The sequence below is a fragment of the Geotrypetes seraphini genome, chromosome 15 (genome assembly GCF_902459505.1).
Source record: "Geotrypetes seraphini chromosome 15, aGeoSer1.1, whole genome shotgun sequence".
NCBI lineage: Eukaryota > Metazoa > Chordata > Amphibia > Gymnophiona > Dermophiidae > Geotrypetes > Geotrypetes seraphini.
The window spans coordinates 38,545,273-38,567,836 of record NC_047098.1 but is presented as its reverse complement, the minus strand read 5'-3'; the positions used below and the strand labels follow the sequence as shown (position 1 = coordinate 38,567,836).

The 22,564-nt window shown below is 43.5% G+C and overlaps 1 protein-coding gene across 1 annotated transcript in view; it reads left to right on the top strand.

The window, feature by feature from the left end:
• Positions 1-15,902, top strand: part of LOC117349409 (transmembrane protein 211-like) — a 253,462-nt gene extending 237,560 nt beyond the window's left edge. The window contains exon 3 of the mRNA XM_033922848.1: positions 14,634-15,902. Within this exon, the coding sequence (XP_033778739.1) occupies positions 14,634-14,860 (227 nt within the window). The 3' untranslated portion in view covers positions 14,861-15,902. The remainder of the gene's footprint in view (positions 1-14,633) is intronic.
• The last annotated feature ends 6,662 nt before the right edge of the window (positions 15,903-22,564 follow it).

Sequence of the window (22,564 nt, the reverse complement as noted above, 5' to 3'; positions counted from 1 at the left end):
GGTAGGTGAGTGAAGGAGCAGGATGGTGGGATCTGATCTCTGTTGGGGGGTGGGGAAGTGGGGTTGTAGGGGGTAGGATCTTGGAAGGAAAACTTTTCCTTAGTTACTCCTATTATGATTCAAAATATTCCTCTTCAATTAGTTAAAAATACTAAAATTCTAGGAGTAATTTTTGATAACAAACTAAATTATCATGATCATATTAGTAGTATTGTTAAAACCACCTTCTATAGATTGCGGAAAATTCGATCCATTTCTAAATTCCTCTGTCCTAAAGCACTTAATATTCTTATTCACTCTCTGGTGATGTCTAAAATCGATTATTGCAACTCATTATTTACAGGAATTACGCTACAAGAAATTAAACGTTTACAAATTATTCAAAATGCTTCCATTAAATTAATAACAAAATCTAAAAAATTCGACCATGTGACACCACTCCTTAAAAAGGCTCATTGGCTTCCTGTCATACACAGAATTACACACAAATTATGTACTATTATCTTTAAAACATTAGAAAATAAAACTCCAGCATTTTTATTCAGACTACTTATCCCATATTCTGTTAAAAGAACTTTAAGATCTAGTGAACGGAATCTCTTATCAATTCCTACTTTGAAAGTAATAGGCACAAGAAGACAATATATTTTTTCATGTACAGCCCCCCAGATCTGGAATGCGCTTCCTATGTTTTTACGGGAGGAGAAAGTGTTCGGGAAATTTAAATGCGAATTAAAAACCTTTTTGTTCAAGGATGCATTTGCAAATTAAGTAAAATTTTTTATACAGTGTTATTTTAGTAAATTATTTTTCAGCCAATTTTAACTTCCTTATGTGTTTTCCCTTTATGTTCTTTCTTTACTATAAAAAATGGAGTTCTTTCCCTTTTTACCCTTTTTTTTTTTTACGTTATAATTGAGAAATTGTATGTAATGTTTTTGTTTCCCTTCATTTATATTTTATTGTACATCGCTTAGAAGTTTGATTAAGCGATTCAACAAGCAACCTAATAAACTTGAAACTTGAAAGCAGTTGGACCATAGTAGGAGTGGTGGGAGGAAGGAGCGCACATCCACATCTTCGGCTGCTACTTGCAGGACTTGATATTCACTACTGGCACCTGCGTAGCTAAGTGACAAAAGTCCCATTTGGTTGCTTAGCTGTGCGGGCACTGACACTGAATATTGCCAGCTCCTGCATAACTACTGGCTCCTCCCCAGCTTTGCTTTTGGAACATCCCTCTCCTGCACACTTACAAAATGGCCAGTATTCAGTGGCACTGTCCAGTTAGGTAGAGCAGACCAGAGGGAAGGGAAGCAGAAACACAAACCAAACATTGAGTAATAACGGTGAAGTGGTGTCGCAGATGGAACAACAAGGCATAGCCAAAAATCAGACAGAGCAGATTTTCTTGGATGATACAACATGGTCCATGTTTCGGCAAGTGCCTGCGTCAGGGGTCAAAATTGGTCTTCATAGCAGTACAGAACTTCTTGTGTAAATTCAACAGTCTTAGTATTAAAATGTCCAATGGGTAAAATTGTTTTTGTACGTAGAAAGCATAATTTTGTCAATTACTAGCATTCTATACATTTCTGCAAGCCTGAGCACATAGGGGTAAATATTCAGCTAGTGTAACAGCTCCTCTCATTTGGAATTCTTATCTCAGGGAAGAAAAAAGCTTAGTTAAATTCAAAGGGGTGTTAAAATGTTTCCTCTTCAAAGACGCTTTTGAGTAATGATAACTCCCCGACTTTTTCAATTTAGTAATCCAGAGCCATGAATAAGAACAACCCTCCCCTTCTTCACTCCCTCTTGTTTTAACCTGGGAAAAGAGTTTCCTGCTAGATGGCCAAGTATGTAAGAGAATAGTCACCCCGGGGGTAATTCTATAAGGAGCTACCTGGTTTCAGGTGATAGGAAGGCACGCAGTGGTGTGGTAAGGGAAGGCGGTCTGTCCTGGGCACAGTTGTGGTGGAAGCGCCGGCACCCGTCCTCCTCTCCAGCCCCGCTCCTTCCCTGCCCCACACGCCCCTTCCCATGTACCTCTTTAACGTTCCCAGCACGAGCAACCCCACCCTGCTGCTTGTGCCAGCATCGGCTCTTCCTCTGCCTTCACTTCCTGGACCTGCGCCTAGGAAGCGATGTCAGAGGAAGAGCTGACGGCACATGTAGCAGGTTGGGGTTGTTGCTCGCGCTGGGAATGGTAAAGAGGAAGGGGGCGAGCGTGCAGCAGGAGGGATCGGGGTAGGAGTGAAGGGGGGTGGGAGCGGAAAAGAGGGCAGGGAAGTGGCACCACAACCTCGGGCACTTTTCCCCCTCGCTACACCACTAAATGCTTACTCAGGAGGCTTGGATTGTAAGCTGGCTCCTCCCAAGAACTGCAAGGTACGGGTGGAATATAAGTCACTAATGTAATGTAAGCTCTTCTGAGCAGGGACTGTCTATTGTGTGTTAGAATGTATAGTGCTGTGTACGCCTTTCAGCGCTATAGAAATAATACATAGTAGTAGTAGTAGTAGACTGGAGATGAAAATCAGCTAGGCAGAGATGTTTTCCCTTCCTGGAGGAATAAAACAAATCTTAAAAAGAAAGGGATATGTGTGCTTTCTATGATGCTGTAATGAACGGGCTGGGAATCCTGGCATGTACCCTTGTGTGAACTACGGCAGGCATCTTAACAACCACTTGCAAAAAAAGGGAGCTGCCACCGTTGTCATAGTAAACCATCAATTTAAACTCTTTCATGCATAAAAGGATTGGCAACTGAGGTTTGTAAAGAGAAGCAAGCAGCAAGGCACAGGACTGGATAGCCACACGCTTTGGGCGTGTTTTTAACTTGTCCCTTAAATATCTCTGGAAATGTGATACAGTTTGGCAAGGACTCTCATGGCTTAAAAAAATAAATAAATAAAAGAATCATTTGCTACAAGCAGTTCATTATAATAGCTGTTCTTGCTGTATAAGTTCTTGCAAAATTTGCTATATAAAGGGCAGTTGGCCTTTGTTAAAGGTGTCTAACTATTTGAAACAGTGAGATTTCAAGTACCCACATTCAGTTCATTATGTAACAGAGTAAGCATGGAATCTGACATGTTTTCTGCTGGATTTCTTCCCTGATTTCAGTGTAACATAGTAACGTAATAGATGACGGCAGATAAAGGCCCAAATGGTCCATCCAGTTTGCTCAACCTGATTCAATTTAAATTTTTTTCTTCTTAGCTATTTCTGGGCAAAAATCCAAAGCTCTACCCGGTACTGTGCTTGGGTTCCAACTGCCGAAATCTCCATTAAAACCTACTCCAGCCCATCTACACCCTCCCAGCCCTCCCCAGCCCATCCTCATCCATAGTAACATAGTAGATGACAGCAGATAAAGACCCGAATGGTCCATCCAGTCTGCCCAACCAACCCAAATGGCCATATACAGACACAGCCCATGCAAGTCTGCCCAGTACTGGCCTTAGTTCAATATTTAATATTATTTTCTGATTCTAGATCCTCTGTGTTCATACCACACTTCTTTGAACTCCATCACCGTTTTCTTCTCCACCACCTCTCCCAGAAGCGCATTCCAGACATCCACCACCCTCGCCATAAAGTAGAATTTCCTAACATTGCTCTTGAATCTACCACCCCTCAACCTCAAATTATGTCCTCTGGTTTTACCATTTTCCTTTCTCTGGAAAAGAGAAATACGTTAATACCTTTCAAGTATTTGAACGTCTGAATCATATCTCCCCTGTCTCTCCTTTCCTCTAGGGCAGGGGTGCCCAATACGTCGATCGCAATCGACTGGTAGCTCAGGAAGGCAATTTGAGTCAAGCGCGGAGCCCATCCCGGGCTCCGTGATAGACTCGTGTTGCCGTCCTAATCTACCGGGCCGATCAGCCTTCCTCTGTGTTCTCCCTAGGGCCTTTTAGCTGGGCGGTCCACCCAGCTGTCATCTGCTGCTGCCGCCGCTGCTGAACATAAAAAAAAAAACCCCGGCTTGGAGATTTCAGCCCGTAGTGAACTTGTGCTCCTGGCTCTAACGTGTGCATGCCGGCTTCTCTTCTCTTCCCGCCGAAACCGGAAGTTATGTCCGGGGGGGGGGGGGGAGAAGGGAAGCCGGCACGCATATGTTGAGAGCCCTGAAGCAAGCGTTCGATACGGGCTAAGGCGGGAGACAGGTTAGTGAAGCATTTCCTCTTCTTGTTGGTGGGTCCTGCCTACTTTCTGTTTCCGCGAAGGCAGGACCCGGCAGCATTTCCCCCAATAGGTTGATCGCGATGCTGGTCGGCCGAAGCAGGGAGAGCTTGGGGCAGTGTCGGCTTTTGGGCCTGTTATTGGTGGCGGTTTGGGTCCTGGTCCCCGATGGCAGTGGCAGTGGCTTGGGGGAGGGCATGGAGAAAAAAAGAAAAAGGGCAGGTAGGGAGACAGAAGGAAAGAAGAGAAACAGAAAAAAAAGGGAGGCAGAGAGAAAGAAAGGGCAGGGAGAGAGGAAGGAAAAGTTGAGGGAGGGAATGAGGTCTGGAGGAGAGGAAGCATACAGGCTAAAAGAAGGGAAGAAAGATTGGATGCACAGTCAGAAGAAGAAAGTGCAACCAGAGACTCATGAATTCACCAGACAAGGTAGGAAAAATGATTTTATTTTAAATTTAGTGATCAAAATGTGTCTGAATTTATATCTGCTGTCTATATTTTACACTAAGGTCCCCTTTTACTAAACCGCAATAGAGGTTTTTAGCGAGGGAGCCTATGAGCGTCGAGAGCAGCACTGGGTATTCAGCGCAGCTCCCTGCGCTAAAAACTGCTATCGTGGTTTAGTAAAAAGGGAGGGGGGTATATTTATCTATTTTTGTATGGTTGTTACTGAGGTGATAGTGCATAGAGTCATCGGCTTTGACCTCTTTGAAAAACCCTGGACTAGGAATGATAATTAACATTTTCTATGCTTTGTGTTTTTTTTAAATTTTATTGTTGGTAGATCATTTTGACTTGGTCATTTTAAAAGTAGCTCGCAAGCCCAAAAAGTGTGGGCACCCCTGCTCTAGGGTATACATATTCAGGGCTTCCAGTCTCTCCTCATACGTCTTCTGGCGCAAACCTCCTATCATTTTCGTCGCCCTCCTCTGGACCGCCTCAAGTCTTCTTACGTCCTTCGCCAGATATGGTCTCCAAAACTGAACACAATACTCCAAGTGGGGCCTCACCAATGTACAGGGGCATCAACACCTTCTTCCTTCTACTGACTACGCCTCTCTTTATACAGCCCAGCATCCTGTAATCAAAAACATTTATTAAAATAAAATAAAAATAAAGTTAAATTTCCTGATATTGAGAGCTATTTAACCAGCCAGGAACAACATTTAGCTGGCTAAGCTCTAATATTCAATGCAAGATGGCTGCTAAATATTAGCGCTTAGTGGCCAGTCCGGTCACTGGCTATGTCGCACAACATAACCAGTTAGTGCCAATATTCACTGACTCACCAACTAAGTTGAGCAGTCAGACCCACGTAAACAGCTGGTCTATTTTTGACTGCTATAACTTAGCCAGCTATATTTTTAGTGGCCAAAAATAGACTGGAAATTAAATGCTGGTCACCAGATATGGCCCAGCATCAAATGTCTGGGTTCGCTGCCGAGCTTGGGAATCAGCCTGGATAATTTCCAGGGTTTATATATCAGTCCCTAAAAATAGCTGCTCTATAAGTGTTTGGCAGAGATCCTTAACAAATGTAGAGGTGATCCTGTGAGCTCAGTTTTTCATGCCAGCATTCTTTATTTTGCATATATTTCTTTAAGAAGTATTGTAAAATGGCATGAGTATGTGGTTATGTTTTTTATGTATGTAATTTGGAAAACCGCTGAGACTCCAGGCGGTATAAAAAAAAAAAAAAATCATATCCTCCTCCCTTTGTTTAAAAGATCTTTCAGCTGCTTCCTTTTCTCAAAGTTCATCCTGCAGAACAGAAAACAAACAGCAGCTGCAGTTACTTTAAAAATGCTTCTGTTTAGAGATGCACAGGTAAATGTTTAAACTACATCTTAAAATTGGGTCTCTGTTAAAGTACATTCAGAAGAATGTACTTTAACAGAGAAGCAGGGCTGGTGGAAGGAAATGCATGTCCTTGTCAACCCTTCAGTTTATGTCCTCCCCCCTCCACTAATTACATTTTAGGCCCCTTGGCTCCCCCAACAATCATGATCACCTCAATTCTAGCCCTCCCAGACCTTTGCGTACCCTGGTGTTTTGTTGTTGTTTTTTAAATTTTTTTTAGCTTTGATCTGTTTTACGAATCCTACAAGTTTTATTTTTAAAGTCCGTATTCCCAGCACTGGAGTGACACCCTGAGGCAGGCCTCCACCTGGAGGCCGAAACACGGACCATTTTGGGTCATCAACTGGATCCTTTCACAATGAGGACATTTAAGTTTATAGGACTTTTTATTCATGTATTTTATTTTAAGTTTATACAAATAAAAGATTGTCTCAAGGTTGACATGTTCTATCCCACTCCCCACTTGTTTTCTTTCTTTTAAAATTGTCTTCCAGGTATCTATAGAAAAGCTGTGTAGTTCTCAGTATTTCAGATATACTGTACTTAATTTACCAGTCCTGGTGTATCTGGGAAGCAGTTTGCTTTGATATTGTAATTCTGTTGCATTCAAGAAAGACAAGACTAAGGACTTACTGAGCTGACTTTGCTTCTTTGTAATAGAGCAGCCAAGGCTGCACAGACTTGTAACTCAGTATAGCTGCCAGTTATGGAAAGGTTCAATGGCACCCTCTGTACATCTGTACTAAGAACTGCAGCTTGTGCGATTTACAGTCCCTCTCTGTACCGCTGCAGAGCCTGAAGGAAGATGAGACATTAAAGTTTGATAAGTCTATTTAGATGCAATAATTCTCTTTATTTGCATCTTAATTTTGGTGAATAGTATAAAAATGAAGCACACTTAAGGCACAATGGGGTCCTTTTACTGAAGCCATGGCAAAAGTGGCCATTAGTGCATTGCCTATGCATTAAAGCCACTTGTGCCATGGCTGGAAAATGGCCCACTTTCCCTTTTTCCTAATTAATGGCCATGCACTAATCTTGTCATTGGTGCACGACCATCAAACAAAGTTACCACGTAAGCCCTTACTGACACCTATTTTATAGATAATAAGGCCCCATGAGCTAATACCAGGCTAATCAAATAACATGTGACAATGCATACTCTCATCAACAAACTTGCTCCCTTAGAAGAAAATTATGAAAAATTATGTTACCATGCAGTGTACACATTCAGATAGCAAAATTTATCGTGGGACAGAAATGCATGCCCTATGGTAAGCCTTTTAAAGTGTGGCAAGCATGCTCAAGGACCCCAATGAGTTTTATCTATAAAATATGATAAATTACCAGAATTATCACTTTTAGTGATTAGACCCCAAACAGTTCATATCTTAAGATGCTTTAAATTTCTGTCCAAAATATTGCTTTCAGTTAATTGTATGAAACATTTATTTTGCTTAAAATTTGATTGCTGTTACTGGATCAGTGGCACTTACAAGAAGAAAATGTTAGCTACTTTCAGTGAGAATTATGAAGACTTTTGGATGTGACATATTGTGCCATAGACATTGCTTACTGGATTGACATACTGTAAATTGATAATCTGCTATTGAGACGGATATGGGGGGAGCCAATTCTTGCCCTGGGATCGATAGCATGGAATGTTGCTACTATTTGGGTTTCTGACCTGCATTGGCCATTGTGGAAAAAGGATGCTGGGCTAGATGGGTGGGATATGGGCATTCTTAAAAGTTAGGTACAGTCAAACCTTGGTTTACGAGTGCACCGGTTTGTGAGTGTTTTGCAAGATGAGCAAAATATTCGCAAAATCGGCGCCTCTGAAACCGAGTTTGACTCGGTTTACGAGCGCCACCCCCCGTGATCCGGCATTCCCCCCCCCATGATCCTACATCCCCCCCGCCCTCGAGCACCGCAACGACATCGTTTATCCCGATTGGGCACTGGTACCAGCACCAGCACCAGTGCACAGGAGGTGCCGGTGCCCGAAGATCAAGTTTCAAGTTTCAAGTTTCAAGTTTATTCAATCTTTTGATGGATCGCCTATAACAATTTCTAAGCGATGTACATAGTGTAATAATAAGAGATAAGAAACTTAACATAATTAATTATATTAATATAACACAAAATAAAAACATTTAAAACATACTTGAGGGGCAAGGGAAAATTAAAAAGTTACAATTTCGGGTTTTGTAATAAAAAGGGAAAGTACAAGAGGTAGGGTAAAAAAGATAGAACAAAATGGCTTAAGCATACTTCATTAACAATAATACCAGATCATAAGTAATTTAGAGGAACTATTAAAAGTCAAAGGCATCTTTAAATAAATATGTTTTTAAAAGTTTTTTAAATGTTGTAATATTTTTTTCAATTCTAATAAATTGAGGGAGCTTATTCCACCTTTGTGGTCCGGCGACAGTAAAAATATCTGCTCTTCTGGTGCCTATGATTTTTAAAGATGGAACAGTTAGTAAGCATTGATCAGTAGAGCGAAGAGATCGATGAGGTTTATATGGAATTAGAGTTTTAGAGATAAATTGAGGTTCATTGGATGTTAGAGTTTTGAAAATTAGGAGCATTAGTTTAAAACAGATCCTATGATTTACTGGTAACCAGTGTGCGTCTATTAGCAATGGAGATACGTGGTCAAATTTTTTTGAATTATAAATTAATTTTACTGCTGTATTTTGAATTATTTGTATTCTTCTTATTTCTTTATGTGTGATGTTTAAGAATAAGGCATTACAGTAGTCTATTTTCGCTATTATAAATGAATGAATAAGAATATTTAAAGAAGAAGGAGTGAGAAATTTAGCAATAGATCGTATCTGCCGCAATTTAAAAAAACAATTTTTAACCATATATGATATGTGTTCATGGTAGGATAGTTTTTCATCTATATAAACGCCAAGAATTTTTGTTGAAGATACCATGTTAATGGGGGTGTTATTAAGGAGAAAAGGTTTGGAAAGAGAAATATCTTTTTTCCAATTAAATAAAATGGATTGAGTCTTATTAATGTTTAATGTAATGTAATGTAATGTAATTTATTTCTTATATACCGCTACATCCGTTAGGTTCTAAGCGGTTTACAGAAAATATACATTAAGATTAGAAATAAGAAAGGTACTTGAAAAATTCCCTTACTGTCCCGAAGGCTCACAATCTAACTAAAGTACCTGGAGGGTAATAGAGAAGTGAAAAGTAGAGTTAGAGGAAAAATAAAAATAAAATAAACATTTTAACAAGACAGCGTTGATCTAAATACTTTGGAAGGTAGAAGAGAGGAGAGAAAGGAATAGAAGCAGAAGGGATGATAGTGGATGCTACTTTATCCATGCTTCCGAATGATTCCAAGATTTCTAAGTCATTTTTGATGGAACTTGCTGCTTTAGTGTTGCAGAAAAACTTTTTTGAAGTTCAAGGTGACTTTTTTCTCCAAACTCACGGGGTAGCCGTGGGTACAGCCATGGCCCCCAGTGTGGCAAATCTTTATGTGACAGCTTTTGAATAAAAATTTCTATATGTGTTTAATGCCAATTTATTTGTGTTTAACCAATTTTGCACGTGCTCTAGCTTTTGATTTATTGAGGAAATATCCGTAGTGTTTTCGGGATCTAAAGGGTGTATGAGTTGAATATCATCTGCGTAAGAATAGGGGATGAAGCCTATGGCCTGACAAAGTTCTAAAAGAGGAGCAAGAAAGATATTAAACAATAGAGGGGACAAAATAGATCCTTGTGGAATTCTAACGGTAGAGGTTCGATTAGTGAAGTAAGATTTAAACCAGTCTAAGACTTGATCGTTAATTCCTTTTTCTTCTAGTCTTCTTAAGAGAAGATCGTGATCAATGGTGTCGAAGGCGGCGGAAATATCTAAGGAAAAAAGTATTACTGATTTGTGTTGATCGAGATAGTAATGGATATTAGAGGTTAAACCTATTAGGGAATACTCGGTATTATGGAATTTTCTGAATCCTGTTTGGTTCGGGTGCAATGCATTTGTTTTTTCGAAAAAATCAGAAAGTTGATTGAATATGATTTTTTCTGTTAATTTTGCAAGAAATGGAATGTTTGATATCGGACGATAGTTAGTTAATTCATTAATACTGGTTTTGTAATTTTTCACAATAGGGGTAATATAGGCAAATTTCCATTGTGATGGAACTGTAGAGGTAGTCAGGCTGCATTGAATAAGAGACAATATGAAAGGGCCAAAATGAGAATGGTATTTTTTTAAATAGAAGGGGGGAATTAATTCAGATCGGGAGCCTTTTAAATTAACCTGAGAAAATAAAGATTCAATGTCTTGTAAGGAGGGAATTTTGAACTTTGAACATTTTGCTGTTGGTATAAGGTCGGTATAAGATCCTCCCTCATCTGGCCTGGGCTGGGCTGGGCTGGGCTGGGCGGTGCGACGGAGATCCTCCCTCTTCCCTGTGCTGGGCTGGACTGGGCTTTGAGCATTTGCGCATGCTCAAAGACTTCTGGTCTCGCTCTCTCCGAGATTCAACAACTTTCCGTTCAATTAAAACCATTAAATACATTTAAAATAATAACTATATATATCATTTAATTTAACATTCAGTTTAGAGCCTTTAAAAGTATTTTTATATATATATATATAAGTGTACTAACCTAAGTAGTGGTGGTGAGACTGTTTAGGCAGCGGCCTATGGCTGAATCACTACTATATTTTAAACTTCTCCACATCACAGCATGATTACATAGGATGCTCCAAAGCAGGAATGCTCACATTAAGGGCAGGTTAAATATTTTTGAGGGCACTCTGAGACCTTCTAGTAAATGTGTGGTTTCTTTTCTGACAGCACTGGCTAACAGTGTAGAATTTGACCCATAATTTATACAATACTATATGCATATCATCACGTGATACACTTAGCATACTAGTTTACATGTGTCATTGACATGGCATAAGAAACAAAGAAAAATCAGAGCCATGGTCCAACCCCTGTGGCATACCCCAAGGATCACCTTTATCCCCAATTCTCTTCAATCTCTACACTGCATCCCTTGGCACCTACCTAGACAAAGTAGGCTTAAATTCCTATAACTATGCAGACGACATCACCATCCTCCTTTTTGATCAACCTATACACTCCATAACAGACAAACTACACAGAACACTAGAATTAATGGCTACATGGATGAAAGAACACAAACTAAAACTGAACCCAGACAAAACAAAATTTATTCTTCTTGAAACAAACAAAATATCAACCATAACAAACTTAGTAATAAACTCAATCACATACCCCACTCAACCCACCCTAAGACTTCTGGGAGTGATGATAGACAGAAGCTGTACCATGCAACCACAAATCAACACAACAATGCAGAAGTCATTCGCAGTCATGAGAAACTTAAGGCAAATCTGAAAATTCTTTGACAGAAAACAATTCCAGCTCGTGGTCCAATCCCTAGTCCTAGGACTTCTAGACTACTGTAACATCCTCTATCTCCCGTGCCCTGCAGTCATGATAAAACAACTGCAAAAAGTACAAAACACAGAGCTGAGACTGATTTATTCGCTGAAGAAATACAACCACATCACCGCCGCATACCTCGACTCACACTGGCTCCCAATACAAGCAAGAATACAATTCAAATTTTATTGTCTACTATTTAAAGCAATCAATGGAGACAGCCCAGCCTACTTGAACAACCGCCTTATCCAAACTGACACAACCATGCAAAGGAGAACCCAAACACCATTCACGCCCCCCAATCAGAGGCGTCAAATGCAAAAAAATGTATGATGGCCTACTGGCCACGTAGGCAGCAAAACTTGACCACCAATTATCCAATCTACTGATGACGACACCAGACTACAAAACCTCCATCAAGACAAACCAACTCCACAGAAAGTATCTTAATCCCCCAAAGTAAACTGCTCAACTATGTACCGTATTTTCGCGGATATAACGCGCACCATTGTAAAACGCGCACAGGGGTATAGCGCGCAGAAATCACGATGATATGTACAAAAACTTTTCTATACCGCGCTCAGGCATATAACGCGCATGCTGCCCGACTCTCCTCTGGCCACCCCGACTCTCCTTTCGCTCTCCCCGACTCTCATCTGGTTGCCCCGACTCACCCTGACTTTCGGTGCACTGCCCCGACTCTCCTCTGGTTGCCCCGACTCACCCTGACTTTCGGTGCACTGCCCCGACTCTCCTCTGGTTGCCCCGACTCACCCTGACTTTCGGTGCACTGCCCCGACTCTCCTCTGGTTGCCCCGACTCACCGTTCACCCGCCCTGACTTTCGGTGCACTGCCCCGCCTCTCCGTGCCTGTCCCCCTTGAAGTCCTGTCCCCCCTTGAAGGTCTGCCTGTCCCCCCTTGAAGGTCTGCCTGTCCCCCCTTGAAGTCCTGTCCCCATCCTGAAAGCCTGATGCCCCCCCTCGACGTCCGATTCTTCTCCCCCCTCGGCAGGACCACTCGCACCCCCACCCCGAAGGACCGCCGACTCCCCGACAATATTGGGCCAGGAGGGAGCCCAAATCCTCCTGGCCACGGCGACCCCCTAACCCCACCCCGCACTACATTACGGGCAGGAGGGATCCCAGGCCCTCCTGCCCTCGACGCAAACCCCCTCCCCCCAACGACCGCCCCCCCCAAGAACCTCCGCCCGTCCCCCAGCCGACCCGCGACCCCCCTGGCCGACCCCCACGACACCCCCACCCGCCTTCCCCGTACTTTGTGTAGTTGGGCCAGAAGGGAGCCCAAACCCTCCTGGCCACGGCGACCCCCTAACCCCACCCCGCACTACATTACGGGCAGGAGGGATCCCAGGCCCTCCTGCCCTCGACGCAAACCCCCCTCCCTCCAACGACCGCCCCCCCCCAAGAACCTCCGACCGTCCCGCGACCCCCCTGGCCGACCCCCCCACCCCCCTTCCCCGTACCTTTGGAAGTTGGCCGGACAGACGGGAGCCAAACCCGCCTGTCCGGCAGGCAGCCAACGAAGGAATGAGGCCGGATTGGCCCATCCGTCCTAAAGCTCCGCCTACTGGTGGGGCCTAAGGCGCGTGGGCCAATCAGAATAGGCCCTGGAGCCTTAGGTCCCACCTGGGGGCGCGGCCTGAGACACATGGTCGGGTTTGGCCCATGTGCCTCAGGCCGCGCCCCCAGGTGGGACCTAAGGCTCCAGGGCCTATTCTGATTGGCCCACGCGCCTTAGGCCCCACCAGTAGGCGGAGCTTTAGGACGGATGGGCCAATCCGGCCTCATTCCTTCGTTGGCTGCCTGCCGGACAGGCGGGTTTGGCTCCCGTCTGTCCGGCCAACTTCCAAAGGTACGGGGAAGGGGGGTGGGGGGGTCGGCCAGGGGGGTCGTGGGTCGGTCGGAGGTTCTTGGGGGGGGCGGTCGTTGGAGGGAGGGGGGTTTGCGTCGAGGGCAGGAGGGCCTGGGATCCCTCCTGCCCGTAATGTAGTGCGGGGTGGGGTTAGGGGGTCGCCGTGGCCAGGAGGGTTTGGGCTCCCTTCTGGCCCAACTACACAAAGTACGGGGAAGGCGGGTGGGGGTGTCGTGGGGGTCGGCCAGGGGGGTCGCGGGTCGGCTGGGGGACGGGCGGAGGTTCTTGGGGGGGGCGGTCGTTGGGGGGAGGGGGTTTGCGTCGAGGGCAGGAGGGCCTGGGATCCCTCCTGCCCGTAATGTAGTGCGGGGTGGGGTTAGGGGGTCGCCGTGGCCAGGAGGGTTTGGGCTCCCTCCTGGCCCGATATTGTTGGGGAGTCGGCGGTCCTTCGGGGTGAGGGTGCGAGTGGTCCTGCCGGGGGGGGGGGGATGTATCGGACGTCGGGGAGTCGGCCGGGCAAGAGGGCTTGGGCTCCCTCTTGCTCCGATCGTGGATGCGGGTGCGGGTGGGAGCGCGTGCGAGCGGTCGTTCGGGGTGGGGGTGCGAGCGGTCCTGCTGGGGGGGTGAATCGGGCGTCGGGCGGGGTGGGAACTATGTTTAAAAACTTTTGTATACCGCGCTCAGGCATATAACGCGCGAGGGGTATGCGCGGTACGTAAAATCACGTATAACGCGCGCGTTATATCCGCGAAAATACGGTAATCTCTTCTGGAATTGTCCAGATAACTTCTAATGTAATCCGCCTTGAACCGCAAGGTAATGGTGGAATAAAAGTCACTAATGTAATGTAAGTAAAACATGTTTTATATATAGAAAAGTTTTATAGAATTAAGCTAAAAATTTCAAGATGATTGATTATGGTCTAAATGTGAGTATTGAAAACCATCTCAAAAAGCGCTAACTGTATTGTAACACCATTACAGAAGCTCATGTAAACTGCTCTGAATTGACTTCTCAGTCATTAGTAGTGGTATAGATAGAAGCTTTCAATAAACATAAACAAAAGATCACATCAGCAGGCAAAGTGCTAGTTTACTAATGGAGCAAACTTTGAAAGTTACACTCTATAGATATTCAGATTAACCTGATTGAACTTATCTTTAATAGTATTTCTAGTTAAATGCATGGCATGTAAAAATATTTTCAAAGATGTAAAATATTTAATGATCAAATTTCTTTTTCCTCCTCCAGTATTCATTATGGCTTCTGGACTTTTGGTTTATCCTTTTGGCCTCAACTCTGCAACTGTGAAGAAATACTGTGAGAATTCAAGCATCTACTATGCAGGAAACTGCCAGATTGGATGGGGGTACATGCTGGCAATTGTTGGGGTCATGTTGTCTGTTTTTTTGCCTTTTTTTGCCAAATATGCACCAAAAGAGCACATCTCTCTCACGCCCATACCTACCATTTTATAGTATTTTATTAGTATTTAACAAAAAGAACATTTCTATGTAAAACAAACAGGTAGATGGTATTTGAGCACTTCATATTCGCTGTTTGGCTAAACACAAAAAGGTCACACTCACAAAGACCAAAAGTGCATTGCTAGTCTTCCTTAAGCATGATAGCAATCTGGGAATCAAATATGGTAACCAAGCAGTCCTTCTGCTCATTATGTATGGATTTTTACTACCATGGATTTTCTTCACCCTCAACATAAATATCTGTCTACCTCCCAAATAATTTCTCTGTCTCACAAATATCACGTCATTAAAAAACCCCAGTTTCATTTTTTTATGTCAATCGATACAATATTAACTTTTTGAAAAACCAGGATATATCCATCAGTTGTTATGGAGAAAACATTGTTTGCTAAGGTGTCTTTTTAAAGCTGTGAATTGTTGATTGCCATGAACAATTATGCAAGAAAACAGACTCTTTTCTGTAACAACATATTTCAGACATATCTTCTGCGATGTGATTCTATAATGACTGCTGGGTGTTTTATTGAGCATATTTTTTTTTTACAAGAAATTCAGTTTCCAAATGCTCAAATCATTTCTCGGCACCTATTTTAAAAATTTGGATCCAATGAATCTACATGATGTCTGGAAAAAATGGGACCCAGAACATTTTTCCAAATAACCCAAAAACATCCTACTGCGGCAGAAACTTCTGCCTGAAATTCCAGACATTTCTGAGTACTTTATTTCTCAACAGAATGGAGTTCTTGCACATTGAGCTTGAAAAAGAGTTGAGATCTTAATTAATGAAACCACTGAATTCATTGAGCCAACAGCTCAGTGGTAGTTGAAGACTTTGTGACTGTGTCAAGGTTGAAGGAGGACACTTTGCACACAAATTATGAATTAACTAAGAAAATTAACATATTTTCAAAAGTCACATCAAATGTGCAAACAATTGTAAAGTACGGTATTTTGAAACTATGTAAGGGGTCCCATTTTTTCCAGACACTATATAGTTTAGAATAGCACTCCAGATTATTTTGCATGAAGTATTATGCAGTGTTCCCGCTAAGCTGCGCTGGGGTGCACTGACGCACAAAATATTACCTCGCAGTGCACAAGTTTCTCGTCACAGCGCACACAGTGTAGAGCACAGTTCTTCAACCGCCGGTCCGCAAACAAAATCTTGCCGGTCCGCGAAGGATTCGGTCCCCGCCGCAACGAAAGGCCGGCGTCAGCTGACTTGCAACTTCCTGTTGCAGTCGCTGTGCCGGGACTCCTGCCTTCGCCGGGACTCCTGCCTTCCACCGCGTTTGCCTCCTGCCTTGTCTCCGCACCTCCAGACCAGCAGCGGCAGCTGTGTATGCTTTTAACTTCGGCACAGAGCTGCCCCTAATCAATAGTTTAGCGCGGTTTCATAAGGCAGCCTCGGGGCCTTTGCTAGGCCGGCCCACATCGCATCATCGAAGCGGGCCGGCTATCAAAGGCCCCGAGGCTGCCTCATGAAACCGCGCTAAACTATTGATTAGGGGCAGCTCTGTGCCGAAGTTAAAAGCATACAGAGCTGCCGCTGCTGGTCTGAACTCTTGGGCCGCTGAAGGAGGGCAAAAAGCAGCTGTCCTGGAGGTTTCCCTTCCTCTCGCCTTTACAGGTTCCTTTTTTCCACCTTTTTTTTTTTCCTTCAAATGGCAACGGGCCCCAGCATCGACATCAATCAAGTAAGTTCCACTGTCAATCAAGCGGTTCTGCTCGGCCAAAGCTTCCCCTGTGACATGAGCCACCCTCAGGGGAAAGAAAGTGACCCACAAAGGTGAGGGGAAGGGGGGCAGATGATGGAAGTTGGGGGGGGGAGAGAGAGAGAGAGAGAGAGAAGGGGCAGATGATGGAATGGAGGAGATGAGAGAGAGAGAGAAGGGGACAGATGATGGAAGTGAGAAGAAGGGAGAGAGAGCAGAAGGCAGATGGATGTCAGCTGAGAAGGGAGAGCAGATGCTGAATGGAAGTGGGGAAAGAACACATACTGGATGGAAGGAGGAGATAAATAAAGGGGGAAGAAAATAGTAAGATAATGGAGGGGTGAGGGAAAGGGGTGACAAGCTGTGTGTAGACACAGTGAAAAGAGGGAAACGGGACTAAATTTAATTTAGATGGAGGCAGAAAATAGAGAAGGAAGACCAGAGAAGAAAAGGGAAGAGAGAGCAGAGAATGATCAGATCTGAGTGGAGGAAATGAGAAGAGAGATATGCTAAAAACCACAGGGGGGAGGGAAGGATAGAGATGCCAGACCATGAGGGGAACAGAAGGAAGATGATGGATGCTAGACCAAATTGGGGGGTGGGGGGGGCAGGAGGAGAGATGGCAGGGAAAGACAGACAGTGAATGGAAGGGGCAGATGCTGGACTGAAGAGACAGAGAAGGTTATCATGCTGCTGTACCGGGCCATGGTACGCCCTCACCTGGAGTACTGCGTCCAGCACTGGTACTTTAAGAAGGACACGGTACTACTCGAAAGGATCCAGAGAAGAGCAACTAAAATGGTTAAGGGGCTGGAGGAGTTGCCGTACAGTGAAAGATTAGAGAAACTGGGCCTCTTCTCCCTTGAGCAGAGGAGATTGAGAGGGGACATGATAGAAACATTCAAGGTACTGAAGGGAATAGACTTAGTAGCTAAGGCAGGGAGAACGAGAGGGCACTCTCTAAAGTTGAAAGGGGATAGATTCCATACAAACGTAAGGAAGTTCTGTGGTAGAAAGCAACATATTTATTTGGCTCATAACTTGCTGGCGCCCGATATTTTTAGCTCACAGTGAAAAAAGTTTGCTCACAACACCCGCCCGCTTAGAGGGAACACTGATTATGACACCTATTGAACACATTTTTTTGAGAAATGAATGCACATTTTATTCTACTCAGAGTATAGTAAAAAAACAAAAAACTTTGCTAGAGTATATTTGAATTATTATTTATTCCTGCTGTTAAAGAAGCCCATGTACATCACAAGATCTTAAAGGCCACAAATATCTCAAGATTCTTCCTGAACCTTTTCAAGTCCAAGGTGCACATATGTTAACAAAATGTTGTGTGGCACAGCAAGCACTGTGGAACGTGCAGTGCTGATATGGAGGGGATTCCTTTGGCTGAAAGATAAGCTGGGAAAGCCCAACCACAGACTGATAGTAATCAGGGAAGAGGAAGTATGGTACAGTATGCTGCATAGACAAAGCAGGGCCTGTCTAAATCCTATATGCTGCCTGATAATTTCCACATTCCAGGGCTCATGCTGCATCTTAAAGAAAAAGGTATATGTGACCTCATATCTGCTCAGAAATCTTGCTGTGGTCTCTAACTGCTGTGTTGTACCTGAGAGCAAAGTTCATGTGAAGATCTGGAGCCAAGCATTAGGCAGTGAAGACTTTTTTTCCACAGCATGCCTGACTAGGTCTCAAGGAATGCTAGTGTGCCACTGTACACAGGTTGGGAAACCCTGATCTAAATGCTTGCATGAAAATACTAATAAAGGGGGGCAAATAGCCTGCTGTATTGGTTGTATTTCCTGTGATATCTGTGCTCAATGATGTTGACTCTGTTTATAACAAGAACTCACACAAATGCACCATTTGCCTTAAACAAAAGGACTGATCAGGTTTAATTTATTATCAATTCATTCCCATTTGATTCCATTTTGAGAAAACTGAAATTTCAGACTGTACCTGGAAGCTGAAGTTTTTTTTAAAATGAATGTTTACTAATAATTTTAATATTTCAAAGTTTAATTGCACACAACATTATTTTACATTTAGGGGCAATTCTATAAAGTGTGCCAAAAGTTAGGAGTCAAAATGTTAGTTGTAAGTGCAAATTCTATAATCGTAGTATCTGGGAGTCCTGATTCCTTTATAGAACACTAGCATACACTGGCATTTAGGTGCCAACTTATATCATGTATGTGGTAGATATAAATGTATGCACGTAAATTCAGCACTTTAGTGCATAGATGACATGTGCATGTGAATGCCCCTTTGCATTTGTGTGCTTTGCAAATTGCACGCTGAGATTACAGAAAACCACTGGGGCCTGAATTGTGTATACGTAGGGTGCTGAAAAAATGAGCTTGATATTAGAGAATGGCACGGTGACAAAATTCATCACCGTCCCCGTCCATAACCGCGGTAAACAATCTTCATGTCATTCTTTAAGGAGAGAGGGAAGAATCAGAGTATGAATGGCCACAACTACTGACCCTCAAGCTTTGCTTTGAAGAATGCTGGTGTAGGAGGACTGAGGCTGAAATAGACACTAAAAAAATGACATGGGATTATTTCCCGCGGTTATCTGCGGGGACGGGAACGGTGATGAATTTTGTCACCATGTCATTCTCTACTTGAAATGCACTATTCTATAAATGGTGCTCCAAGTTGGGAACCGTTTATAGAATAGTGTTTGGTGCCGGGATCTGTGCCCAATTTTGGGCAAGACAATTTATATCAATAGAAACCTGATGAAAATCCGCATGCTTAAATTAGGTGTGGATCTACTTAATTCTGTAACACAATGTGCAAATTCCAGGAATGCCCCTGACCCACCCATACACATACCATCTTTTTGTATATGTGTATAAAGATTTATGCACACATCATTATAGAATAACATCTAAAAGATGTATACATAAATTTTAATTATTACCAATTAACGTCGATAACTGTTAACACCCTATTATTGGAACTAATTGGCTCATTATGCAATTATATTGCATGCATGCCCAATCCAGCATGCATAATTTTTAGCATCATATATAGAATTAAAGGTTAGTGCCGAACTAGCACTTACATGAAAATATGTAAAATTCAGACACGTAAGTGCTAGTATTCTATAAATCTGTGCTCACCAATGGTGCTTACATTTAGGGCTCCCTTTATCAAGCCGTGATAGCAGTTTAACATGCGTAATAGTGCATGTTAAACCGCCGGCTGCGCTAGCTGCTACTGCCTCCTCTTGAGCAGGCGGTAGTTTTTGGCCAGCGCAGGGGTTAATGCGTGATGAAAAGTCGCACGCGCTAACCCGCTAGCGCGGTTTGATAAAAGGAGCCCTTAGGCATTCCTTTTATAGAATGAGGGGGGGTTTTATGCTTGAATTAATCAGTAAAACTGGCAACTTTCTGAGCTGTTATGTTTATGATCTATACACAATTTTTAAGTACAGTTACATTGGTTTCTGCTTTTCTGAAAACTCAGTTATAGGGGGAGATATAGAATGGTGGAGATATGAGAACGCTGAAGTAGTACAAACAAATCCTGTGGCCCTAAGCCAAACTTAGGGCTCCTTTTACTAAGGTGCAATAGTGTTTTTAGCTAGAAGCTAGCACCAGCATTGAGCTGGCATTAGTTCTAGCCATGTAGCGCGGGTTTAGCGTGCGCGGCATTTCTGCGCACGCTAAAAACGCTATCGCAGCTTAGTAAAAGGAGCCCTTAGATTATTACATTTTTGTGGATGCTTTAGAATCAGCTGATTTACTGACTGGAAGGTTCAGGCTGCACAAAACATCCTATGCAGTTAACTTTTTAACAGGTCAGTATTTAAACTTTGCACCTTGCCTTTGTTTTAAATGCCAATCATGGCATTTCAATTATTCACTGATATTCAGCAAGATAGTGAGAACTAATTATCTATACAGAGTGGGTACCATTTTTATCTGGGTAGCAGCAATCTTCAAACTACTGGAATAGATTTCTGGATAAGGTTAGAACAGCAATTTTTCTGTCCTAATTTTATCCACTGACTGGATTACTTCCTGCTTCACCCAAACGTTGTTTGGATAGTGCCAAGAAGCTCTGTAAGAATATTCAGTGGTACATCCTAATGGTGTTTCTGATATTCATGCATAGCAGTGGCTAAATCATTTATCTGTATAACGGCTGCCATTATCTGAATAAATGGCTTTGAATATCAAGTCCTGAGGTTAAAAATGGGCCTTGTTGTTTTAATTAACTAAAGTGCTATACAGCACAGTTACTTACCTGTATTATCTGAGGACAGCTGGCAGATATTCTCACATGTGGGTGACATCATCCACAGAGCCTGGTACAGACAGTGCAAAAGTATACCGTCACTTTAAATCTTTCAAAGTCTCGAGACTGCCCATAGGGCACATCTGCTGGTGCTTTCCTGCCCGACATTTGCTCGTGGGACCATCAGTTCAGTACAAAAGTTAAGAAGCCAAAGTGGGAAGTGGGAGGGTTGGGAGAATATTTGCTTGCTGTCCTCAGATAAAGCACAGTTACTTACCGTAAAGCACAGTTACTTACCGTAACAGGTGTTATCCAGGGACAGCAGGCAGATATTCTTGACTGATGGGTGACGGCACCGACGGAGCCCCGGTACGGACAATTTTAGAGTGATTGCACTCTAAGAACTTTAGAAAGTTCTAGCTAGGCCGCACCGCGCGTGCGCGAGTGCCTTCCCGCCCGACAGAGGCGCGCGGTCCCCAGTTAGGATAAGCCAGCTAAGAAGCCAACCCGGGGAGGTGGGAGGGACGCAAGAATATCTGCCTGCTGTCCCTGGATAACACCTGTTACGGTAAGTAACTGTGCTTTATCCCAGGACAAGCAGGCAGCATATTCTTGACTGATGGGTGACCTCCAAGCTAACAAAAAGAGGGATGGAGGGAAGGTTAGCCATTAGGAAAACAAATTTTGCAAAACAGATTGGCCGAAGTGTCCATCCCGTCTGGAGAATGCATCCAGACAATAATGAGATGTAAAAGTATGAACTGAGGACCAAGTAGCAGCCTTGCAGATTTCCTCAATAGGAGTGGAACGGAGGAAAGCTACAGACGCTGCCATAGCTCTAATTTTGTGGCCTGTGACAGAACCTTCCAGTGTCAGGCCTGACTGAGCATAACAAAAAGAAACGCAAGCAGCAAGCCAATTGGATAGAGTGCGTTTAGAGACAGGATGACCCAACTTGTTAGGATCAAATGACAAGAATAGTTGAGGAGATGATCTGTGAGGTTTGGTGCGATCAAGATAGTAAGCCAGAGCACGTTTACAATCCAAGGTATGCAGAGCCTGTTCACCTGGAGTAGAATGAGGCTTTGGGAAAAAAACAGGTAGAACTATGGATTGGTTAAGATGAAATTCAGACACAACCTTAGGAAGGAATTTGGGATGTGTGCGGAGGACGACCTTATCATGGTGAAAAACCGTGAAAGGTGGATCCGCCACCAGCGCATGAAGCTCACTGACCCTCCTGGCAGAAGTGAGAGCTATTAGAAAGACCACTTTCCAAGTGAGAAATTTAAAATGCATTGAGGCCAACGGCTCGAAAGGAGGCTTCATCAACGCAGAAAGAACCACATTGAGATCCCAAACAACAGGAGGGGCTTTAAGAGGTGGTTTCACATTGAAGAGGCCCTTCATGAACCTTGAAACTAAGGGATGAGCTGAGAGGGGTTTCCCATGAATCGGCTCATGAAAAGCTGCAATGGCACTAAGGTGGACCCTTATCGAAGAGGATTTCAGACCAGAGTCAGATAAGGACAATAAATAGTCCAACACCAGTCCCACTGCTGTAGATATGGGATTGTGGTGATGTAACCGGCACCAGGAAGAAAAGCGAGACCACTTTTGTTGGTAACATTGAAGAGTGGACGGTTTCCTGGAGGCATCAATAATAGAACGAACAGGCTGAGACAGGAGAGCATGAGCTGGAGTCAGC